This window comes from Psittacula echo (genome assembly GCF_963264785.1).
Source record: "Psittacula echo genome assembly, chromosome: Z".
Lineage (NCBI taxonomy): Eukaryota > Metazoa > Chordata > Aves > Psittaciformes > Psittacidae > Psittacula > Psittacula echo.
Genome location: NC_137742.1, coordinates 3737642 through 3756379, shown reverse-complemented (window position 1 = coordinate 3756379; position 18738 = coordinate 3737642). Strand labels below are relative to the sequence as shown.

The 18738-nt window shown below is 40.4% G+C and overlaps 1 protein-coding gene across 1 annotated transcript in view; it reads right to left on the bottom strand.

Moving 5' to 3' along the window:
- Positions 1-909: 909 nt before the first annotated feature.
- Positions 910-18738, bottom strand: part of SKOR2 (SKI family transcriptional corepressor 2) — a gene marked incomplete at both ends in the record, with an annotated part of 24494 nt that continues 6665 nt past the window's right edge. Inside the window, 4 exons of the mRNA XM_080637236.1 lie at positions 910-972; positions 8571-8638; positions 13962-14060; positions 14448-14513. Coding sequence (XP_080493362.1) covers positions 910-972; positions 8571-8638; positions 13962-14060; positions 14448-14513 — 296 coding nt within the window. The remainder of the gene's footprint in view (positions 973-8570; positions 8639-13961; positions 14061-14447; positions 14514-18738) is intronic.

The window sequence follows — 18738 nt, the reverse complement described above, 5'->3', positions numbered from 1 at the left end:
TTTAAGTATCTGCTTCTTCCATAGCTCAGGCAAACATCCATCATCTATACTATCAACACCTTCTCAGATGCTCCAGATTTTCTCCTGAGTACCTCTACTTTGTGCATTACTGAGGCCTCTACCTATGAATAGCTCTTTTCTTCTAATTCACCTGCTCTACCTCAGGGAACTTTTCAGTGAATCCACAAGCCATATTTTGTACCATATCACAGTAGCGGGGCTACCACCTTTCTGCCTCTCCATCTCTTGTTTTACCAGAAAAAAGAGAAAATGTTTAAATGTTGAGGCTGTAGCACCTGAAACTGGAATCTCTCCAATCAAACATGATGATGGAGTTGGTGCTTCTTTTAACTGAATGCACTCCTGAAACACTCCTGAAAAATGCAGTGTTGGGTTTGGGAATATCCTGTACAAGGGCAGCAGGGTAACCGCCCTCGGCAGGAGACTGAGCTACAGAAGAGAGAGTCTGTGTTGTTCTGCAAAGCTCCCAAAATACACTGCTTTTTCTTGAGAAAGAGCTCCACTATGGGCAGAAAACCTCATCTCTACCTGTCTGTGTGTGAACTTTTAGTGCCTTCTGAATGCCAGGGTATTTCCCTCCTTCCACTGATGGTACATGACCTTTACACCACTACGCATCAGAGCTGATGTACATGCTCAGGCAATGAGGCCTGGATTCACCCAATGGTCAACTCTGAGCAGTATGTCCTACCCCAGTAGGAGTAATTTATGTGACATGTCAATTACCCGCTTTAGACAGTAGCACAACACCTTCACAGACAGAGCTTTTAGACCAGAATCAGTAATATCAAGCCAAAGAATGATCCCCTTAATCTTGCAATGGCTGCAAAGAAAAAACATGACATCCAGGTAAGACAGAAGAAAGTCTCATCTTTCATAAGCTCACCTTTAGCTTTTGCTGAGGTGTGCGCCGAGCTTTTCTTTCCTGATCAAGCTTGCTGCATAGGGAATCTGCAATGACACAGAGACAAAGCCACCGCTTTAAGCCAAGGTTTGGCTAATGAAACTTCTAAACTGGAATCCCTGTAGATGAAGGGGTTTGTTTGCCTCCCTGTATCATTTTAGGAAACAGTGCCTTAAATGAAAGGATTGAGCTCTTTACAAAATTACAAGAATGTTGACACAGAAGCAAAACAAAAATGGCCCAAATTAAACCGACAGATCTTAAAATCCAATGTAAAAGATGTCTTCCAATATTTTGTTTCTAGCAGTTGCTGTCAAAAATTAAATCCACCACCCATTCTGCTGCCTGCAAGATGACAAAAATCAGCTGTTCATATCAGAGCAAGCAACATGCATTGATCTCTGCACAGCCAAAATACAGCATGTTGGGAGTATGAGACTTCATATATTTATAGCATCATAATTGGGAAGTTCCTAATAGTTATCTCTGACTTGCTTCAGTCTGAGGGAAGCCACTGAAGTGGAACAAACAATTAAAGAAAAACAGAGAACACACATAGGCATATTAGGGAACAGAGATATATTTAAAAACATTGTGGGATAATGTGCTTGCTGGCTACTGGGAATATGGTTCGGGGCTGCTCTTTTCCAACGCTGGGCCTTTAGAATGCAACAAAACAAAATTGCTTCGAGATTTCTCCATAGCTGGGAATCCAAGCGACTACAAATTCACTATTCCTTGATGCTGCTTTTTGGAAGGACCGCTGGAGGAATTCAGGTTGGGATCAGAAAATCTATGGCCCTCCACTACTAGACACTGTTACACACTGAGGTAACCTTCTTCAGCTGTCAAGCACTCCACAATACATTCACAAATAATGTCAAATATGTTACTGCAAGATGACAAATATGATGAGCTTAAGTCAGGAGCAAGGCCTTAAGCTGCATGAACAGCAAAAGGAAGAGGCAGGGAAATGCACAGAGTTGAAGCAACCTACCCCACAAAGCTGAAAACCTGTGAATTTACATCCATATCCACTGACCATACACCTAACACACATTCTTGTATATCCCTGTTTTGTTTTTAATTACATTATGCCCACAGTATGTGAGGATGTTTGTGTGAATTGTGCTCAGCATGTCTCCTGGCTGGTGTAAAGTGTAGTATCTGCAATTACATGAAGAGATGTATCCATCCCTGCCTGCCTTAACAATGAAAAGAGCAGGGAAGGCTCAGGATGAGAGGAAAGAAAGGAGCAGCTGCAGCTCAGGAGCTAACCCTTTCATCTCTCAGGAAAGGAGGTCAATCTGATTGAAAGCAGCAACACCAGGAAGCAGCAGCATCTGCAAAGATGAGCCATCTGGCTGAATGAAAGCAGAAGCCTTTCATAGGGGCATGCTGCTTCCCACACTATACAGCACCAGGGAAAGGGAAATGTGTGTGCATCAACTGAGAGGCCAAAACCACCGATGATCTGAGAAGACCCAGGATCCAGCTGTTTTATCTGATTACTCTTATAACCCCTTGTCTTGACAGAATTGAAAAGCTATCAGGAAGCTTGCTGATGGATTCCCCCCTAAAAAAATAGAGCTCTTTCCTCCACCACATCCTCGAACAGAGCTGCCTTCAGGGCAGTGTTTGCAAAGGCTGGAAAACTCCTGTCCAAATTGCAGCAGAGACATCTGCAAAGAAACTGTTTACCTCATCACCCATTTCTACAGTTTAGATTCAAACAGGAGCCACAAACAAACTGCCTCAACAAGCACATTTCAGCTGAGACCCATGATGCTTCACCAACTGCTTTCCTTCTCTGTCCCACTCAGGATGTCCAACCGGCAACATCAGTTTGCATGGCTACCAACTATATAGGACATCTCCCAGGCTGTACTGACCTAGATAATACAATGGGGTACTTTCTGTCAGAAATTAACTGTTCTTAATCCACTTATCTGATATATTTGGTACATCGACATCTTTTCAATGTGTGTTGGGTTATCCATTCTCCTAGTAGTAAATAACACTTGGAGAGTTGGGTGTCTAATAGGGAAGTAACTACCTCCTTCATGAGTTAAATCATCTGCAATGTCATTTTATACATTTGAAGAGCATTTGGTAACTCCACTGCTGCAGTGGAATATATTTAGGGCTCTTCATGACAATACATTCCCCTGCTGTGCATCCATGGTGTCTGTTCTGATAAAGACAGGCTTGTCCTACAGCACACTCCTAACTGCATTCCTGGAACACATTCTCTTTGCTTCATTCAGGGAATCCAGTTTGCAAGCTCTGAGTCTGGGGCACAACATGAACCAAAGCACAGATACGTGGACAGGATTTGGGATTAATTTCTAAAGCACACCTCCACCCCTGCTACACTTGGACATCAAAGAAGCTTCACTAAAAAATCAAATGCAGATAACTGAACATACAGAAACAGACCTGCAGTATCATCCCAACTACTAAAGCACAGGTGAAAAAAATAATGAGAAAAAAATATAAACATCTCTCTGGATTTGGAGGAGGGAGGCAAGGAAGTGAAACCTGCCTTGGAGTCTGTAAAATACAGTGAACATGTTTCCAGAAATGCTCTTCTATCTGTTATTATCTGTGTGTCTGTGTGCAGGCACTTCTCACAAGATGCAGCTCAAAAAATCCGACAGCCATTGTACTGAATCAATGTTTCCCTCTAACGTTTTTATCAAGGTCAATCAAACCAGCTGGACCACTTTAAGCAGAGGACCAAAACAGAAATCCTAATAAAAGCACTGCTGTTTACTGTTTCCATTTTTCAAATATGGAATAACATGCATGCAGCAACCAATGTCTCTGCACACAAAAATGTGGATATTCCTTGTTTGTACAATGAATACACTAGTTGTACAAAGCACCTGCTTTTTATATACAACTTAAAATAGGAATTAAACCTAGTAGTGCTTTTCTTAATTACAGTAGGACCCAGAGGAACATGATCTCATACTTCTGAAGATCTACCAGCATTACCACATGGTAGGTGTTTTTCTTCTTTTAAACACTCTTGTGAATCCTTAAAGATCAGAGTGAAACATGATGGAGAAATAGAAATCAATTTTGCAGATAGATAGTTCCAGATTAATTTTATTGTCTGCCTCTGAAGAACAGAGTTGATTCAAAGCAGCACTGAATCTTAGTAAGTAAGGCCATCAAATATCAGAGGAGCTCCAGCTGGATCAAGTTATGAGCTCTGAACATTAATATCAGCCCAGAGTTGGGCTAGGAAGGAGGAATGCAGTTCATGGGGGTCTAACTAAATTAAAAAACCCAAACAAAACCAAACCAACACTTTCCACTGGAGCTGGATAGACAAAGGACAGCCTTTCTCACATTTCTAACATGCCAAAGACCTGATGCCTTTTACCCTTATGTAAAGTTAGTGGGATTGATCAGTACCTGATCTTAGTTACCTAAACTACAGGAGGAGGGTGATGAACACAACCTTAGTCTTTCCTGATGGATACATTACAGCTGTGGTCTATGCTTCCTGGGAACCAATAAACTACTTGTAAGGGACCCCCAAAAGGAAATGAACAAATGCTAGGTTAGTGTTCTACCTATCTGTAACAGTGTTTTAGAGGGGTTTATTGAAACATAAAAGTAATAAAAAATCATTGTACTTGGAATGCTGCTTCTAATCATTCTCCCACCTGGCAGGTAGGAAGAAAGTTTATGCTTTTAAACTGTGATCCACTAACACATGCTCAGAAAACAATACCAGACAGACGCAGAAGCTCAAGCAGCAGCCGACTCAGTGCTTTGTTAGACTGGCTTAGCTGTCCTGACAGATGAGTTCTGGTCACCCTGGACAGAAACCAACTTGAAAGGCAGGTGAGCTCTTCTAAGGCCGTATCACATGTGCCATTTTAGAACTTACCCCAGTGTGTTTGACATTTGTTTCTTCTTGGTGGCCCTTTCTGTATAGCTGAATAGCAAAAGCCAAATGATCCATGCCTAAATCCATATATAAAATTAATATTTTATATAAGACCTCCAAGTACACGCACTGTATGTAGCTAATTTGGGAGACTACTTTGAGGGAGGAGGAAGAGAAAAGTACATGCAAAGATTTAAGACCTATTTTATTGTTAAACATGATGACTGGTTGTTTCTTGGCACTTGGCTGAGACCTTGGCACAAACAGGCTGCAATACTGGAATTACTGGCACAGGTTGCCCAGAGAAGCTGTGGCTGCCCCATCCCTGGCAGTGTTCAAGGCCAGGTTGGACACAAGGGCTTGGAGCAAGCTGCTCCAGTGGAAGGTGTCCCTGCCCGTGGCAGGGGGTTGAAACTGGATGAGCTTTAACATCCTTTCCAACCATTCCATGGTTCGTTGATTAATACTTCCTAGCAGCTGCTCAAGACACTCTGACCAAATCCTTTCTCAACAAAAATTGCTGATGGCTGCACAATGACCCACTGCTCCAGCTACCTACCAAGTAGGGTTATGTCCAAAGAAGCCAACATCTATCACAGAGGATGTAACAGAACAGGACTCAACCTCCCATTTTCCCAACGATCTGAGCTTTCCTCCTGACTTTCAGGAAGCCATAAAAAATATATATATTTTTGCTTTTTTTTTTTGCTTTTTTTTTTCCGGAGCAGACAGAGCATTAAAACAAAACCCCATTGATTAAACGCTGCTGTAACGGAGGTTTTTAATGAGCACTGAAGCCAGGTGCCTCGCAGTCGGTGCTGGGGGTGCAGTGGCGGCCGGGGAGCGGCAGAGGGCATCCGGAGCCCGCGCCAGCGCCCCCCGAGCTGCTCCCCATGCGTGGCCGTTCATCATCGCCTCCTGCATTACAGCTTCACAGCGTCACCGAGAACTGGGAGAAAAACGCGTTACTGGGACAAAAAAACCCGCCACCTTCCATCAGTCCTTTCCATGTAAAAGTCAGGCTGTGGTGGGCGTTTGCACGAGGAAGTTTTCAAATACAATTTATATTTCATTAATCTTTTCATGCTTAGCTTCAGCTTGTTGTATTCCTGACCTTTCTGACACATCAAGCACGCCAAGGCAGTTTATTTTAAAGTCTGACTACTCAGTTATGTAGCTTGAGGAATTCCAGCGCAGCATGAGCGAAACCATCGCTGCTGCAAAACCTGCCTCTGGTACCCCCTGTTACAGGAGATGCCTTCAAGATCATGCACAAGTCTTCAGAAAGGACTAACTGAAGTTTTATAATCCTTCAGTGGTGAGAAGAGCCAAAAGAAACTGACTCTGTGCATTCATATTGTTTGTAAAATAAACAAAGCAATTAAGCTAGGTTCTGCAGCTAGTTATACTAGTAAATTTTGAGTTTAATAATACAAAGATATAGGGCTGTGAAACTGCAAGTAAAATGAAGATTTAAGTATACATTAAAGACTTCTGCTTTTATCTTTGCACTTCGATGTTAACAAGAAAATGAGGTGTGGGCAGCTCTGCTAAAGCAATAGTAGAGCATCCCATGTACATACAAGCCAAAACAACCTGCCCCTTTTAAAAACAACACAACAAATGAAAAAAAAATTAAGAAGTAACCAAGCTTTTTGTGTATCTTGCACTAAAAGCTCTAACTCATCTATGCCATTACCCAAAAAGGCCAAAGGAGTTAACACATTCAGCTCAGCAATCTCAATTCTACATATAAGCACACAAGGTATATTCCCTTGAATGAATTAAAGTAACTGCAAGAGTTATCACATCAGAAGTGCTAACTCCATTTCAGTTACCACTGAAAACATCCCTGAAGGTTTCTGCACCCATCTTAAACAAACACACTTGTTATTTGCAGCAGTCTCTCAGTTCTTCAGATGCAAACATCCTTTTAATTGTCTCACTGCTATACAACCTTTCTCACCAGTATTGGGAGGGATACCCAAATGTGAGCATAAAGACTTACTGATGATGTGATAACATTTCTGTTAGTGATAACTAAACTTAAGCAGCCACAGTGAGTGAAGGGGTCCTGAACTGCTGGTGCAGCACATTAAATGTTGAAACTATTCACTGTAAGTACATTCAGACAGCTCTGATCAATGATCAAATGACTATTAATCTTTCTGTAGCATGCACCATAAAAAGGTGTGAATTACATGATCATATGTCTTTTCCTGCCCAAGAAAAAGCACTCCACTGAACCTTACGATTTTTCCACTTCTTGTAGATAAGCTGGCTGGAGGTGGTGACATCCAGCTTCAGAAACAACTTCAGAACTGGATCACAAAGTGAATGGCAGAGATGATCCATTCTCTCCTAAGAGGCAGATTTAGCTCCAAGTTCACCTGACACAAGAGATAAAGGCTGAAGTGGGGCCACAAACTTTGTGTTTCAATGTGCTTCACAGGAGGAATCAGACAGGTCACCTGCCTCAAATCCAAAGCAGCAGGGGAAGTACTTTTCAGGATGGCATCTTAATTACCAGCTTCTGTAATGCAATGCAATTCACAGATCAAGCCAAAGTCCTTTATTGGCTTTGGCAGACAAAGGGGAACACAGTAACCACTGGACACGTTAAAGAAAAAGAGTGGAGACAAGCAGCAGAAAAAAATCTCCAAAGATGTTATGGACTTGAATTCCCTCCATAAACAACCTCCTTCAAGCACCCTCCATCTCTCATTGAAATCCCTGAAGTCAGCAGGAACAGGGAGCAGGAATGTTCAGCAGCTCTAAAAATAAGGCCACTCCTAAAAGCCTCTAAACATAGGTGCACAAGTTTGACAATCCTGGCCTTCAGCTTTATTTTTATGTCCCAACCCATCAATTAGAAAATGACAGTACCAGAAGGCTGGACAATGCCTTCCCTGCACTAGGCTCTGTGACAAGCACAAGGAAAATTCAGATGTTCAAGCACAGACTGGATCCAGGTAAGTGGAGATATCTGGCAAACCTGCTTCAAAAAATCCCTGTTGAATAACACCAGATTGATCACAGGAAAAGAACTATTAGCATGCTCATAGCCTCCCATTTGTTAACATGCCCTGCTCTTACACTAAACACTGAGTACGAAACAGTTTTATATACTACATCCCTCGATTGTACTGGATTAACTATGTCAAGTTTTCAAAGCAGCACAGTTGTTACAATGATACAGAGCTGCACTAACACACACATGCAAAATCCCTCTTGATTTTAAAAAAACAAGCAAAAAACCCAACAGCAATGTGTGCCCCTGCACTGAGCTGTGTTTTGGCAACTCAATTCTTTACTGCTGAGTTAAGCACTTCTTCTAGCAGCTGAAATTTGACAAAGACACATCCTGAGGTTTATTTGCCAGTGAGAAGCTGGCCTGGTACAGATTCCCTACCAAGGGCTGAAATGCACCCCTTGGCAACTCGTACAAGGTAGAAACATTAACTGCTTAAGGTTTACTGATTCAGACCTCACTTTCACTCTGAAGAAGTACCTCTCAGCATTGAGTCAACGCATTTTGTTTAGTTGAAACATGAAGACCCATCTGGTTACCGTATGAAAGTAAATCTCCAGGTAATTAGACTCTAAACCAGCTGAGCTCAGGAATATGAGCTCGGGAATAGTACATCTGCATGGCTCACAAAGGGAAAGTTTGAGCATTGCATTGAAAAAACATAAAGCAACAGTTTATAACATTTTTAGCAGAGAAAGCAAACTTACAATTTGTAACTGCTGTACCATTTCTTCTCTGTACGCCAGTTCCCGCTTCATCTGATCTTGAAAATTATCTGTAAGAAGAGGAAAAAAAGAAGCAGATGCAGTAATTAAAATGGAGACCACACAGTAGAATTCATATAAATAAAGCTAAATCAAAACAAATCACTACTAAGGAACCATGAAACAAAGCCCTTCACCCAATTAAAACATGTTCCTAACAGAAACTTATCTAGTAGATGACACTTCAAACAAGAGACATGGAAAAATCAGATTCAGTTATTTCCCAATTAGCAAACATATTCTGCTAAGTGTCTGTTGCTAGCATTTATTCCCACAGTTATTCTTCTCCATGGACAAGGCTCTGCAGTCATTAGTCAAACGTCTACCAATGCTGATGAGAAGAGCAAAAGCTGTTCCCCTTTGCTTTGGCATAAATCTGTTGACATCAATAGCGATGTCCAACGAGTGAGAAGAGAAAGTGTTCAAGGATGCAGGATTTGATTTGTAGTTTGTAACATCGTGCTGATGGCTTTGAACAAAACCCAGACTAAAGCTCCATAAACAGTGACGTGGAAAGCAGAAGGGAAAAAGTCTTTGAAAGACTGATTCTTGACAGCTGGGTTATAGCACAGACCAGCCTTTCTGCTTCACTAGCTCCTTCTTTCTTCCTTGTTTTCCTCCTCTCTATCCAGTTCAGACAAAATTTGGTAGAAAATTAACTGCTTGTCTGTTTTCATAACACTGCTGTTGGAGGGAGGGAAAAATAAAAATATGAACAAAACTATCAACAGGAAGCAAATAACATGGAGAGCTGCATGATGGAGACCTGAGTGCAATGGTGGATTATTAAATGGAGGAGGAAAGAAAATCCATTCCATCCAGTATCATTCTGAATCAGGAAACAAGCATAGAAAATAGCAAGGTGAAGGCCAACAGAAAACGGCATGGAGCATCTGAACACACAGAGCTTGGAAAAGAACTACAAGACCAAGGCAGCTAAAAAGGTTTATTTACAACTAACCAATTAAGAGAATTAAATAATCATGCTGGGACACAGTCACACAGCCTTGCAACAACTTCTCAACCCCAAAAGCAGGAGCAGGAAAGCAGTGAGCAGACACGGCATGACGCAGTGGACAGGAAGGATATATCTCTCCTGCAGGGGAAGAGGACATACCACCATCAAGTGTGGGCATAGGAACACAGAAGAATAAACTACAAGGTGGCAGAGCTCTGTCCTCTTTCACACAAGAATTTTGCCTCTCTGAATGATGACCAAAAGCTGTTGTTTATAAGGCACGGAGGCACTTCAGGACAACAAAAAAAAAAGCAATTAAACACAGAAAGAGTGAGAAAATTTATCCAGCTGAAACCATCAGGAGTCCAGCTCAGCCACACAGAAAAGGATACGACAACATTATCCTATAAAAAGTTTCTCAAATTTCAAGTAAATGCCCACAGAATTTTTCAGCCTATTCCCTCTACTCCAACTCAACGAGGAAAAGAAGCCGACAGAAACAAAGCAGGTTTGCAGTTCCCCTCTTCCTAGCTCCAGAAGAGCTGTGCAGTATAAAATGGTGATCGCTTCCTATCCTGGTCACTAAAGGCTGACATATATGTGCCAGCTATGACTGAGGTCCCCCAGTTCCAGTATGAGTAGGCTACATGGAAAAATATTCCTTCTCTACTCGACAGTTTCCTCCTGACTGCCTCTTCACAGGCTCATCACCTCTCAGAACAACTAGCTCAGAAATCTTGCTCAATCCTGCACTGCAAATGTCCAAGCTTGCAGTGGAAATGGGGTGTTAATGGTAAGGATAGCCATTTTTTTTTCTGGCAGCATTTATCTGAATCTGAATGCCTACAGACAAAGCTATAAGCAATACCCAAGAGAAAAGACATGAATATTTAAATAGCTTTCTTAACACAAAATTAAATACTTTAACTATCCAGACTATGTCTCCACCATTTTATTGCCACATTGTTAAATGCACATGGACAAAATGCATGCCAGCCGACACCAAAGGCACAGAACAGAAGAGAGTTCTGGGGAATACGCTGTCATCACACACAGATGCTCATATTTGTATCAGGACAGCAAATTCTTTGATTTTCTTCAAGTGATCTGACCTTTTCATTTTTTTATTTTCTTCAAGTGATCTCTGCATTGAGAGATGTTACAGGCAAAGGAAAGCCCTATCTTCAGCTTTCAAGCACAACAACAATATAAAAAATAAAGGTACAAACAGTAGAAGACAAGGCCGGCTGCTTTATAAATTATGGTCCAAATTTCAAGCAGGTACAAGAAGCCACAGAGAAGCATGCAGCACAGTACTGCTAAATGAGTTTGCAAATAAGATCAGTTCTCATTTAGCAGTGATTTCCATGAGGAGACAGTGGAAACCAAACACCATTTACACACAAGACTGCATGGCACCACTGTGGGTAGTGCTTTGAGGCTATTAAGGTAAAACACCCCAAATGCGCTCAGTTCCCAGTGCAAGACCCCAAACAAAAAGGTGAGTTTGGAGTTAATTACACGTAACCCAAGAGAGGCAATTTCTAGAGAGGTACAGTGATACCTTCCATATCTCACACATAGCTGAATAGGGATGCATTTCCTCCTTTTTAAATAAGGTTGAGAAGACTTAAAAACCCAAGGCTTCTTATTTACCACAGACAGTTAAAAGCACAGGGAGAACCACCACAACCTGTGGGATTGAGAATTACCCTGGTAGACTGCTCCTGTCCTCAGCAGCTTTAGGACTGGGACAGAAATCCAGTTCCCACTGCTGCTCAGCCTGATGCTGCGGTGAGCCAGAGTGGGATAGGATATTGTCCTGGGTTCAGCAGTAGCATTTTTCTCCTTCTTAGTAGCTGGTGCAGTCCTGTGTTTTTGACTTTCAGCCTGGGAACAATGCTGATAACACCGATGCTTTTAGTTGTTGCTAAATAATGTTTACTCCAACCAAGGACTTTCTGAGTCTCATGAGTCTCATGGCAGATCAGGGAGGAGGAGAAGCCAGGAGGAAGCAGAGACAGGACACCTGACCCAAACTAGCCAAAGAGGTATTCCATACCACAGCACGTCATGCCCAGTATATAAACTGGGGGGAGTCATCCGGAAGGGCTAGATCACTGCTCGGGTTGAGCTGGGTATCGGTCAGCACGTGGTGAGCGGCTGTATTCTCTTCCCTTGTTATTTCTCTTATCATTATTATTATTGGTGGCAGCAGCAGTGGTTTGTGTTATACCTTAGTTACTAGACTGCTCTTATCTCAACACATGGGAATTACATTCTTTTCATTCTCCTCCCCATCCCTCCAGGAGCAGGGGGAGGAAGAACAGGGGAGGAGTAAGCAAGCTGCTGTGTAGTTCTGAGCTACCGGCTGGACTTAAACCACGTCAGTTATAAACCCCGCTACCTGCCTGCTCTTCACTCCCTCCTACAGCCTCAAGTGTTTCCAAGCCATGATAAACCCATCAACACAATTTTAATTTTACCTCAACATTCCTTTAGCTGGTTCTCTGAAGACTTCCCTGCCTAGCTTCTCCCTGTCCAACACCACCCCACACAGATACTGACTTGGGAAACCTCGGCTAAACACTTTCTAATACTTGATATAAAGCAGCAGCCCCATCCAGCAACACGAGCCTGGCGCAGACCTCTTCTCTTTTGCTAGGACATGTATTGTTCTAGAGGACAAACCCCTTTTACCCTGGATTTTACGCTTCTTTGCTTTATAAAGACCCTTCTTCTTGTTTTATTATATGCGGAGGAGGGGTGGGTTTTTTTGGTAAATCTAAATCTGTAAATAGGTTTTACGGTCACTTGTATATATTGTTTATTGCACATTATCTGGTTTCTATTTTAATCCTGAAGAAAATTGACCACTACTTTGTGGTACATTGAAACCACATATTTCTCAAGCCAGCATACAGTCGCCACTTCCTTGGTCAGCCGTACGCGTTCTTTTCTTTTATTTGAATTGTATTTCATGTGGTTTAATTGCAGTGTTTATTTACACGGCAATGACAGAGCATTAATTTTACTGTAGAAGAGCAAAAGGATAAATAAGTGACTTGAATGGCAAAATTCCAAGATGCCATTGCACCAATACCACACATCAGTGTTTTGATCTACACAAATTATTTTAAAATTACCTCACTCCCAAACCCAAGTAATGACTGGATTTATACTGAAGGATGAGGTTATCCTCCTTTCATTAATATCAATATCACCTCAGGCGGCTCTTCTCCTTTATTTATGAAGCTGTCTACATCTTTCAATATTTGGGCTAAAGATGGAGTCATTGCCAGAGTTCTTGCACTTCCTTGCTTCCCTGAACTTACCCTATCTGATGCTACATAAAGGGGACAAGTGTATTTTCTTTAAATAATAGGAGAATGATGTCTGTGTTCCCAACTTTTCCTGGGAGATGCAACACTCATCAGCTTGCAGCAGTGGGTTCTGGTTGACCTGCTTACTTTGTGGGACCTGGCAATACTGGGTTTTGTCCCTGGAGTTTTTATCAAGGAACCTAGAGGTCTAACAACACTGAGTTTCTGAACTCTTCAAGGAATCATGATAAACCAATATGAGAGCAGTTTCATGCTGGGTGCTGGTCAGACATTTCAGGCAAGTATGAGTTAAGAGTTTAGCAAATGTCACAAGAGCCTGTAATGTTACATTCATTGCATGTTACGAGAGCCCTTACTGTGTCTTCTACATTGTCCTGACCTATGTGGGATTTCTCACTGAAGCATGTTTTTCCCAATTGATGCCAGCATAATTCAAAAAGTCTCAGTCAATGAGTCTTTCTCCCTGTGCATGCAGTGTAACTTTCTGGCAGCTTCATGAAAACCCTAAGTGTCCATTTTGTTTTCTCTTATTTAACACATGGCAGGCACATTCCATCACCCCTGGACAGCAGCACCCTGCTCATCAGTCATGGTGGAAGGGCCATCTCAAATAGCCCATCTCAAGAAGAAAAGTCCAAATAGGTATTTCTGTCCCTTAAACAGGGGCCACATCAATTCTCCATCATTACCTAGAACTCCCTAAAGGTAACTATCAAGTACCTCATCTTCAAAAGCCTCCAAAAAGCTGGTTAAGACCACCGACACTGCTGTACCCCAAGAAGCCCCAGACATGTTTCCATCTACTCACTGTATTCAATGTTATCAAAATCAGCAAAATACACATTAAATAGACATCCAGCTTCAGATTTTCCCTACAAAAGGTCTGAAAAACCAAGGCAAAAGTGCCATCAGCTTCAGCAGAACTAAGCAAAGATCCTGGCAACACAACTAAGAACACACCTTTCCCACTTTAACAATCTGACAAACCCAACCACCCATAAATAACACCAAAACCACAGATATGTATCTTACTGAAGACTGGGAAAGACGCATTTCCTTTCAACACCTGGAACTCCTGTTCTAGTCTCCTCCGTAAGTCGATCTGTTCAAACAAAACCTTCTGGAGTTCCTCTAACAAAGGGAAAAGAAAAGTGGTTTTGCTAATCTGTACAAATAATTCTTGAAAGAATAGTTGCAGAGCAATTCATTATTATAAGACAAAATATTTAAGCAGTTATAAAAAAAAAGTGTTGCATAGACCTACAATAGATTTTGTGCAGAAAGCCATGAATATAAATCAATGTAATATATTATTTTAAAGTATTATATTACAGTGTCATGTATTGATTGATATATATGCATTAATCTCAATTATATCCACCCAAAGGTCCATATATTATTCATATGTTATTTGACAAGCTTAAAATACGGTGCAGAACAAAAGTGCCCCCTATTATCCTCATATTCTATTAAAACAAAGAGCAGTTTTATAATGTAAGAGGCCCTTATTTATTTTACCTTTCCCCATGTTTTCTACATCCTTCTTCAGTGAATGAGGTGAACTGGTTTCTTGGGTATGTTCACCTTTAAAAAAGGAGAAAGGAAAAAGTTAGGGATTTACTGCTATTGCTTTTTATCGGTATTATCCTTCCTGTACATCTGCTCCAGAGAATCTGGAGGGGAAAAAAGAAAAAAACACAAGTAAAAATATTCTGAAAGTGTAAGATTGAGGCTTATCTACACATCTCCACGTGCACAGCACTTGGTCTTGTATTTGCTTCTACTTAGGAAAGTATGTGCCTACACCATGGCCTCCTGCAGACAAGACCCCATGTCTCCATGTTACCCTAGGAAAGCCCCTCTTGCACATCCTCTGCCAAACTGATCCCTTCTTTCCCTCTATCCCTTCTTGAAGATGCTCTAATCATAGAAGGACTAGAAACAAGCTGAAGAAGGGTTAGGTAGAGCCTTCTCTATACAGCTTCGTATCTTCTTACAATGGGAAGTCCATGCTATCTAGCTGGGCAGGACCCTCTTCCAAAATCCACAGGCAAAATCTTCTGCACACCAGCCTTTATCATCTCCTATAATTCTATGGCATGGGCTAGTTGTAACTAGGTATAGTTCATATCTAGATGAGATAAAATTGACATTAGTGGAATTTGCATCTAAACGATACACCTCTGAGGTCAACCAATTCAAAGACTTCTGTTTTAGATTGCTCACATAACTTTTAATCAGTAGCAAAGAATTTTCTAGATAACAAAACTTTACTATTTCCAGATATATGAATACTACTTGTTTTGGCCTTTTTCCTTTAAAAATAAAATAAAATAAAATAAAAAAAAATAAAATAAAATGCAATAAAATAAAATAAAATTAAATTAAATGAAATAAAATAAATCATACAAGGTGTTAAGTTCATCTGGATAAGAGTTTGACCTAAATATAAACCTTCTGACAGAAGGTGCAATTTTCATTATCTTCTGGAACTGTGAAATTTTCCTCTAATTTATGTGAATAGGGTTCTGAAACAAAAAAAAAAAAAAAAAGTTTTTAAAAAAGAAAAAAATATCACTTTAGCAGAAATTAATGGGAGAATTTCTATTATTTACAGTTGAAGTAGGAATGGACTCTCAGTAATTAAGGAAGTATTTGTTAAATAACCAATTATTGAACTAATTGGACTAATTCTTGTTTTAGTCCAGCCAGTAAATACACATCATTAACTCTACTGATGAGTAATCACAGACATAGACGTAAAGCTACTCAAGTGTTTATGTGTTTGGAAGGAAGAATCATGCGGGAAATAAGCTGGGTTTTTTGAAAATAACAGGCCATAGCACCAAATAGGTCACCACTCATCAGATAAGAAAGCAGTTAGTTAATAAACTCATACTGTCATCATGCATTTCCGAGTAGGTCATCACAATAAGCTAATTTAAAAGTTGAATCAGGAAAGTCTTGCTTTATATGCAGTCAGAAATCTTTTTACAAAACATTTCTTTCTTTTTTAAAAAATTAATGCATTCTTATATCCAGTAAACCTTGAAGTCACAGCACATGAAACCTATCCAATGGCTGTGCATTTTAGCATCTGTTATCTTTTCAGTCCTTCAAAAAAAAAAGGCAACCACTCATTCAGCCATACATTTATACAATTGATTTCTGGTGCCAGCAATTCCATTTAAAAATATGTTTATGTAACATAAGGATTAAAAAAATAATTTTTGTAAGGTTCTTGATAAAAACAAAGTATTTTCTACAGGTAACTTGTCTCATCACACTAAAAGAAATAGCAAGTTTAAAAATACATCACTTTTTGGGCAGTGGTTTGTGCTCTTTCCACAATATAAAATGGTCTTTCTTTGTTTGTTTAGTTAATATAACTCTGTTTTAAACAGGACTGCTAACAAAATAAATGTTTTGTTAGAGGAATTAGGGTGCACAAGATCAAGAAGAAGGAATTAAAGTTTAGGAAGGATATCTATTGAATTATAAATACTAGTATATTTTCCCAAATAATTTCTTTTATTGAGGCATTCTTTTCTAAATGTTTAAGTGCAATTTTGAGGGATAACAGACTCACAGACAGAAGGTAACTGGATTTTTCAAGGGGGAGAAAAGAAAAAGGGGAAGAGACTAGATCCTAGCAGAGAGCATGGCGGCCACATTTCCCACTTGCTTGTTTGAGCTTTCAGGGCTGTATGTTTGAGGCTGCCGACTCGCTGGGACTGAAAGAAAGGCATCAAAATGAAAACAAGGGCATGGAGCATGAAGAATAACTTCTCCAAGATCTGCAGCCTCTCCACAAAGATACTGAAAAGACTTACTAGAAAATCCCGCATCCTTGCCTTCAAAATAAGGAATAGGATGGGAAAAGTGAAGGTACTTAGAGGCAAAACTTAGCACGTAAGGTTCTAAACAGTAACTGCATTTTTAAACTGCTGATGTTAAAAAAAAAGCTTCAACATTATTATTATTAATGTTAATAATAATCAGATGGGTTTCACCTTTACAGTCCCCTTGAAAATGATAATCAGGAGCCTGCTCTTCTCTGTTTTTCCATACTTCCCAGAGGCCTCATCATGCATTGTGTACTGTTCTACCTTAATTGAAAGGGAGGAGGTATTGAATATTTAACTAGCTTCCTTTCTCTTACATGTTAATTAAAAGCTAAATAGGTATTTTAAAACAAACAAACAGAAAGCTCAAAGAATTTTAATCAGTCTAAGAAAAAAAGAATCACTTCCTCTTCTAATAGCTTCATCATAACTCTCTTGGGCCTTGTCTACACACAAACTTGCAGCAGCATTTAAACACTGAAAGCTGGGCAGTCCATTGGTACGGACACCTAGGTTTTCTTTAAGAGAGTCCTATTTCAGTTTATTCAGAGAAATCAAACTATATCTCAACTGTCTATTGGGTAGAGAAAAAGGGGATGAAGGATTTATACCCAGTTTAAACTGCCTCAGCTGAAGCTTTTGGTACTTCTTCTCTTCCTGATTAGCTCAGGTGCACAGACATTGTTATTCTGGAATAAAGGTACATGGGTTTTATTGTGCACAAATGGCTTTCTTACCCTGGAATGTGAACATTTGCCCATGAAGGAAAGAAGATATTATGCCTGTGAGTAGACACACCTCAAATTACTTTATCAGTACTCTGAAAAACAGAAGTCCCAAATTGCACATTGACACAGCCTCATCTCTTGTGATGCCACCATTTTATTAGCTCTGCACCCACTGGAATACTTAAGATTTGAATTTTTAACACTAGAAACAAATAGGAACATTCCTAAACGTATTCTTCTCAACAGAAATGCAGGTCGCCCTCCTTGTACAAAACCAAACCGGACATAGACAGGTTACCTCTTCATGATGTGCCATCTAGAGCAACCTCCTTCCCCAGGAAGATCTCAAGGTACTTTTCAAACAGCAGCTAAAAATGTCCACACTGGCCTAGACAACAAAACGATATCAGCAGGCAACTGATTTGCCTAACACAGAGGTCTGATGGACTGGGAATGAAACTCCACTCCCCCGACTCTCATCCCTGTACCTTGTCCCCACCTCGTACCCTATACAATTCTCATATGTGGTGCCAGACGACATCAACCAAAATCATCTCTCCTGTATCTCAGCATTGGCCCTGTTAATCCTGGTCAGTAGTTAGGTACTGCAGAGCACACCATGTCTGTCATCCAGCTCTGCAGCGCACTCCTACCTTCATGAAGTTCACAGCACCGATGCTGTACCATAACTTAACATCCACTGGTATTTTAGCTGGAGAGAAGGCTGTCAGCAGACACAAACACTGCAGCCCTGAAGATGTCGGTGTTTTCTGGGTATAAATATATATGTATATACATATATCCCTCCATTTAAAAAACATAGGCACATGTGAAAGGGCAGACTTTCAGAGCTTCACAGGCTCCATCTGTATTCGAAATTAATTACCTGCTTTAAGACACACACAGTTCTTGCATATGTCCTGAAGAAATCCTACCCTTACTGAAAATTTTCATGGTTTGTGCATATTCATGCCGCTTTTGGGGGGAATAAACAATAGAATAATCAGAACTTGAGAAAATACATCTATTTTAGGAAACTCAGTAAGCATCTTTGAAGTGCTTTTCCATACCGGGGTAATACATGTGTCTGACAAAATGTGGAGCTTCGAATGTGAATTTGCCCCAAAAGTCGCTTGCCTTTTAAAACAAACTAGTTCTTTCTTTTACATAAATAAAGCTTAATTTGTAATGCCCATTTAAAGTTTAAAACATGAACATCTGATTAAAAAAATCTGC